Here is a 7,124-nt window from a genome sequence, read left to right as displayed (position 1 = left end):
TGGTAGTGAGAAATTTTCAAAGTAAGATTTCAGCAGAAGGGAGCCGCTGTGAAACCAACCCTTCAGCCCATTTATCATAGCGCTTGCAGTTCCTGTGTCAAGGCAGGTGAACAGTAATAAATATCCAACCAAGGTGGTTCATTTGTATTCAGAACATTTGAATAAATAAGAAACTCAAAAAAATCCATGTAGGCATTTGTTCAAAGGAAAACTCCAGCCATTTCCCTCAGCTCAGCAGTCTGAAAGTTCAAAAGGTAGGGAGGGCTTCTTGCCAAGACTAAACTCTGACAAGTATTTGAAAATAAAATTTAATTATGAGCTGGCATTTTGGGGGCAGCTTAATATAGTTGGAGTCTTGATATAAACAATGAAATTAGGGTTAAAATTATATGTGGGAACTTGACTCCATCTTCTTTACTAGTACTAAACTTTAGAAGCCTAATAAGTACCTCTAAGAACGACTGCAAATTTCTGTTTCTCAAATAAAAAATTATTCTGAATTTGGTTTTTATGATAATTGAAAACTGGCCAGATTCACAGGGTACAAAGATGAATACATCTGCCATCTCTATAGCTATCCCCTTGAAAATAAATCCAACTTCATTGTACTGAGTTTTGTATGTAATAAAATATGCTTAACTATTTATGGACTGCTATGTAAATATGTAGATTATTTCCAAAGCGCTTATTGACTTACTGTCAACAATATGAGAGGATGATTCATTTACAAATAAAAAGGAAAGTTATCTATGATGTAAAAGGAAATTAAGAAATGGAAGACTAAATAAAAATAAATCTGATTTTGTCACTCCTTTAAAATGATCCTGTTGCCAATAGGATAAAATCTAAACAACCTTAGTTTAGCTCTTAGGGGTTTTCACAACAAATGACATTCAGCAGACATTCACTGAGCATTCACTGATAAGAAACACCATACAGACACCATGAGAGGGAGCAGAGAAGAAAGAGGCATGGGCATTGGCCTCCACAAGATCATGGTCATTAGGGGAAATAGCACACTTTTAAATACCTCCAGCTGTGATAACTGTAATAATGGAACTTCTATCAAAATCATGGAAGAAAGCAAGAGAGAAAAATTAAAGAACTAGTTATCAACCATATGACTCAGGAATCCCATCACCATTCTACCCAAAAGAATTGAAAACAGGTATTCAAGCAAATAACTCATACATGAATGTTCATAGAGACACTACTCTCAATAGCCAAAAGCCCATCAACTGACAAATGGGTGAAGTTGGTAGCACCTGTATGGTAGAATATTACTTAGTCATTAAAAGGAATGAAATCCTGATAGCTACTACAACATGGGTGAACCTTGAAAACATTATGCTAAGTGAACAAAGCCAGACACAAAAGGTCACATAGTGTATGATTTCATTTATATAATATATCCAGAAAAAGTGAATCTGCAGTGATGGAAAGCGTATCAGTGATTGCCAGGGGCTGGAGTCAGGGAGTGTGGGAATAACTGCTCAATGGGCACAGGGTTTCCTCTTGGGGTGATGGAAATGTCCTGGAACTCAATAGAGGTGACAGTCGGCTAACACTGTGAATGTGCTAGAGGCCCACAAACTGCACACTTTAAATGGTTAATGGTTACCTCATGTTATGTGAATCCTACCTCAAGGTTTTAAAAAATGATTAATTATGTGGAGTGTAGATAGTTGGAACAGAGAAAGTTTCACCAAGAAAGTCAATATTGAAAAAGGTGGAAGGTGAGGTGGAATTTTGACATAGTGATAGGTTTGGAAAGGGCTTACAGGAAGCAGGAACCTTACTGGGAAAATCCTGGAGATTGAAGAATGGAGTTCATATTCCTTGAATATTAAAGCATGTTTTCTACTTCTTGAGCATGGTGCAGAGGTGCTCACTAATCAGGTATACTTACTTTGAAGGTATGTTGTTCTGTTGATTAGATTTTGAAAGATTTACACCTCTTTTCTAGATCTGTGCGTTTCAGATGGTACCAAGGATTTTACCCTGCTGGCTCTCAGCCAGTGACGTGGGCCATTGATAATGTCTATATTGGTCCCCAATGTGAAGAGATGTGTAATGGACATGGCAGTTGTATCAATGGAACCAAGTGTATATGTGATCCTGGCTACTCAGGTCCAACCTGCAAAATCAGCACCAAAAATCCTGATTTTCTCAAAGATGATTTTGAAGGTAACCTTTTCTTATAAATTCAAGTAGCTCTGTAAAAGAACTCATGTATTAAACACAATTTGTAATATGGAAGTAATCGTTAAGTTCCACTCTAATCTTTCATTATTTATCATTACAATTGGGACCACTCAAATCTTCATGTAGTTCTGGATTTTATAAGGTTCCATTTTGAAATGATGATCAGTGAGAGTAAGACCATAATTGAGAAAAACTTAGGCTATTTTCACCATTTTTCTATCACATGGAATTTCTACTTAATGATATTTTAGAAAATGTCTATAGAAGGTTAATCTTATTGGGTGGAGGGAACAAGTTTCCAGAAATATAAATTCCTGTCATTGCTTTATCACCAATTTATTAAGCAGCTCCTAATTCACTTTCTGTACCTGTTTTATACATAGAATCTAACATCATTAAATGCAAAGATAATTTTACCCCATAGAAAAATTTTTGTGATGTAATAATTGAAATTCTTCACTCTTAACTGTGTATCTACTGGCTATACACTCTGATAATATTATGACAAACATTCTCATAAGAGAAAGTCTTAAACAAATGTAATACCTATCTGTTCAGCAGTGGGAATAAAGAGTTCTTTTCCCCAAGTTGTAAAATTATTATAATGTAATTATGATTTTAGGGTATGTTTTTAAATTAGATTTAAATATATCAATACAATGGAATAATATTCCTCCAAAATAAGGAACAAAATACTAATACATGCTGCAACATGTATAAACCTTAAAAATGTTATGGTAAATGAAAAAAACCACCACATAAGGCCACATATCATATTATTCCATGTACATGAAACATCCAAAATAGGCAAATCCAGAGAACAGCAGAGGGGGTGATGGGGAAATGGGAAGTGACTATTTAATGGCTGCAAGGTTTCCTTTGTGGTGATAAAAAGTTCTGGAACTAGCTAGCAGGGATGGTTGTGCATTGTAAGTGGACCAAATGCTGCTGAGTTGTCACTTTATGGTGAAATGTAAATTTTATGTTAAGTATATTTTATTACAATCCGAAAAGTAGTAAACTACATCAAAGATGAATATCTGAAGAGATATGAGAGGTGGTTTTGAAAGACATTTAATAGGAATGACTAAACTATACTGAAACTTCTATTAAAATTGTGTTTTTAATAATGTGTAATGTTTGCCTGATGCTGTCCTGATTAGCAAGGACACAGCTGAAGAGGCCAGTGGAAAGGCCACAAAACCCTCCCTTACTCTGGGCCTGAACCAGTCTCTGACTAGCCAGTGTCTTTCTGCAGTGCAGAGGAACAGAAAGGAGGGACTCATCTGGCTGGATCACAGAGACTCAGGACAAGGCCCAGTCAGTCTCTCATGCCGGCTTTTAAGCCACACAATCAGTTAAATTTCTGAAACAAGCTACAATGTTGAAGAGGCCACTTATCCCAAAATCTAAGACCTTAATAATTATGACTTTATATTTTAAAACAACACATGGCACTTACCATATTCCTTAATACATATATGTATGACTCTATTTGAGGTCTTAGGTAAACAATATTTTCCATCTTTTTCAGGCCAGCTAGAATCTGATAGATTTTTATTAATGAGTGGCGGAAAGCCATCTCGGAAGTGTGGAATCCTTTCCAGTGGAAACAACCTCTTTTTCAATGAAGAAGGCTTGCGCATGTTGATGACACGAGATCTGGATTTATCACATGCTAGGTAATCATTTTTAAATGCTGTTGGAAAACCACATTGTAATGTACTTTAGCAGAACATAATTGAATCAGAAAGCAGAGATCTCAAGGACAAGGCCTTCCTTTGGCAATGCTGAGCTTCTGTCTTGTCAAAAACTCCATTAAGAAACAATTTACATAATTTCCTCTCTAGAACTGAGAGAGATTTGTGCAATAACTAGATGAGAAATGAAACACAGTGAAACAGACAGAAGTTAATCTCTGGTATTTTACAAGATGGTGACCAGGAAATGACAATGTTTAACTTAAGTTTAACTTCAAGAAAATGATACTGCATCTTCTTTTTTCTGCAGAATTCTTTTCATTAGCACTTGAACTATGTAGAAATTATGTATGCCATACTAGAAAGCTTAATTGAAAAGCAATACATCCTCAAATTATTCACAAATAATTTTATATCCATTAGCAATTTAAGTTAAGAATGTTTGAAGTGCGGTCTTATTCTTCATAAGCATTCTTTCCTATGATTTGCTCATACATTCAAAGCACTCATTTTCCAAACTGAGCACAGCCACTCAGAAACAACATCTTAAACTTATGTCCTGTCAAGATGCATATCCCTTGATCATTTGATGAGCCAAGAACTTAGCCAGAAAACTAAAGAAGACAGTTTAACATGTGTAAAATGGAACCCTGACCTATTTTCACAAGTGAACAAAGAAATCGTGGTTTTGTTGTTTGAAACAGAGTATCTTAAAATGCACCCTAGCATATTTATCCTATTTCTCCTAAATTTTTCATTTTCTGAATTATAAATTTGATCATGCTTCATAGAAAATATAACTATCTGTGAGATAATAATTTTACAGTTATAGAAATTAAGATTTTCTTTATCCTGTTTTAATGCCTATGGCTTAATTTGATGCTCTTTACTTCAGATTTATCATTGGCAGCTATTTTTCTAATTTAGAAATTATCAAGTTTTTCCAAGTAATTCTGAGCTAGTTTATGTATAACTAAATTAATATAAACCTTTTCCCAATACAAGTAGACAATGTGCTAAAAGTTTTTCTCTGTAAATTATTATTTTTATAGATTGGAACATCACTAGGCACTACCCATGTATTTTTTTCATTAATCCAATGTTAACAGCTCCATTTTTTATCTCATCTCAGTAGCATGCTCTGTAGGATTTGCATTTATTGTATTCAAAATGCTCCACGGACTTCAAAAAGAATCCCAATTTTCTCTGAGTTATAAGACAAATGAATGTCCAGTTAATGGATATGGGGGAAGGGTGGAGCCCATGGAGAATGCATGGTTTTTACAAATGGAACTGATGACTTTCATTACAAGCCCAAATATATTTCGTTTGTTTGACATGCATATAATTGGGTATGCACATTGGGTTACACGTGAAATTTATTCTTCATTACCACCTAGCACAGTGGCCAGACCAGGCACCAGCAGCTTGCCTGCCAAAGATAACATGTGAGCCAGTTTTCCTTGGCACCTCAGCTGGTGGCTGCCACTCTGTCCACGTCCCTGCCAGCTGGGAAAGCTGCCACTGGCTGGCTGCCTCGGTTCTCCACGGCCAGTATCATCCATCCAGACCCAGCAATAGTCAGTGGCTGGTACAGCCCACCATCACCACCGCCCCACGCTACACACCTTCTGCCCTGGCACAAAAAACAGAGGAGACTCAGGCTTGACACACCTCTTCCAAAAGATTGTCTGGCCTTTCACAAAGAGGTACATCTGGTGACTTTAAATGTGTCTTCCAAAACCAATAATATGAGATCTGAACAATTACTGGTAAAAGTGGAGAATGGGTGATTTTGCCAATAAATGGCATAAACTACATTAATTACATTCTTCTTCCAGTTTCAGGCTAAGGACAAAGATCCAAATTTATCTTCACTAAATAATAGAGTACTCCCAAAGTTGGACAGACTTTGGACCCTTGCCATCTTAGAGAGGGGATGCAGTGAAAGCTCACTGCCCTCAGACTGTCCTCTCTGGAGGGGTACAAAATATAAATATGGGTACAGAATTGCCTTTTTCAGATTTCACACTTTATTAACTCTCTTTCACAGTAAAAAGGAAAATTGGCATTTGAAATGACTGCTTTGGACATTCATTAAATTATCACATTCATTAAAGCCATGCATCCCCCCATATTGTCTTTTGTTATGGTGTGGATTTCTCACTGAAATAAAAGTCTGCAGTAAATTTTTCTTGTGTCAGGTTTGTGCAGTTCTTCATGAGACTGGGGTGTGGTAAAGGTGTTCCAGATCCCAGAAGCCAACCTGTGCTTCTACAGTACTCTCTCAATGGTGGCCTTTCATGGAGCCTCCTTCAGGAGTTCCTTTTCAGCAACTCCAGCAATGTGGGCAGGTACATTGCCCTGGAGATACCCCTGAAAGCCCGGTCGGCCTCCACTCGCCTCCGCTGGTGGCAGCCCTCTGAGAACGGACACTTCTACAGTCCCTGGGTCATCGACCAGGTCAGTCCCTGCAGGGTTGGCCCTTGTAATTTGGGGCACTTTAGCTGAATGTGGCCTTGGATAGTATTTAGTCCAGCCTCTCACTCAGTAGAGGAAGCCCAGGACAGTTGAATGACCTGCCCAAGGACACACAGCTAGATTAGATATGACCTTTAGCTTCCTTTCATTCTCTTTTCCTTCAATTGCCTGAGCCCATAAAAACAAACAACACAGCAGAAGGCCCAGGTCCTGTTCCTAGAGGATTCTACATATGGATAGAGGGACTTTATCAAGCATGATACAAGGTTATAATTCTCTACAAAGGAAAATGTGCAAATTAGCATTGGCACCACATGCAGTAGTTCCCAAATCCTCCTTCCTAGCCTTTGAAGCAAAAGTAAATAAATCTCTGTAACATCCTTCTGAACAGTTCTAAAGGATCTTATTATACCTAATAAAGTGCATATCAATTAGAACTCAAAGAACCTGTTAACAGAGTCCATGCAAAGAATTGAAACTGAAATGCCTTAGGGAACAACTGTCCTTAAATAGAAATTTTACATAGAAAATAATCACATGTAAGCCAAGCTCTCTCAGCCTGGGGATACATGTAGTTTGCAAAGGCACTATTTGGCCCATGAAAGCTGTGAATGGTTTTGTCAATCCTTCAATTTGTTTTCTGTAGTTTCTTGCCAGATGGGCAAGCAGACCACATAAACAAGCGTTCTGAAAGCCCCTAACAGTGTGTTTGCTGCACAATGCCAGTTCTGAGCAATC

At 37.3% G+C, this 7,124-nt stretch overlaps 1 protein-coding gene across 2 annotated transcripts in view; it reads left to right on the top strand.

Annotated features, from left to right (window-relative positions):
* RELN (reelin) overlaps positions 1 to 7,124 on the top strand; it is a 514,773-nt gene that overhangs the window by 453,242 nt on the left and 54,407 nt on the right. For both annotated transcript variants that reach the window (XM_037001388.2, XM_073238979.1), the window contains exons 42-44: positions 1,967 to 2,187; positions 3,740 to 3,887; positions 6,110 to 6,368. In XM_037001388.2, the coding sequence (XP_036857283.2) occupies positions 1,967 to 2,187; positions 3,740 to 3,887; positions 6,110 to 6,368 (628 nt within the window). The remainder of the gene's footprint in view (positions 1 to 1,966; positions 2,188 to 3,739; positions 3,888 to 6,109; positions 6,369 to 7,124) is intronic.

Source organism: Manis javanica, chromosome 6 (assembly GCF_040802235.1).
Source record: "Manis javanica isolate MJ-LG chromosome 6, MJ_LKY, whole genome shotgun sequence".
In the NCBI taxonomy this organism is placed as follows: domain Eukaryota; kingdom Metazoa; phylum Chordata; class Mammalia; order Pholidota; family Manidae; genus Manis; species Manis javanica.
The sequence above is the reverse complement of the archived record's forward strand: the minus strand, read 5'-3'. Positions and strand labels throughout refer to the sequence as shown.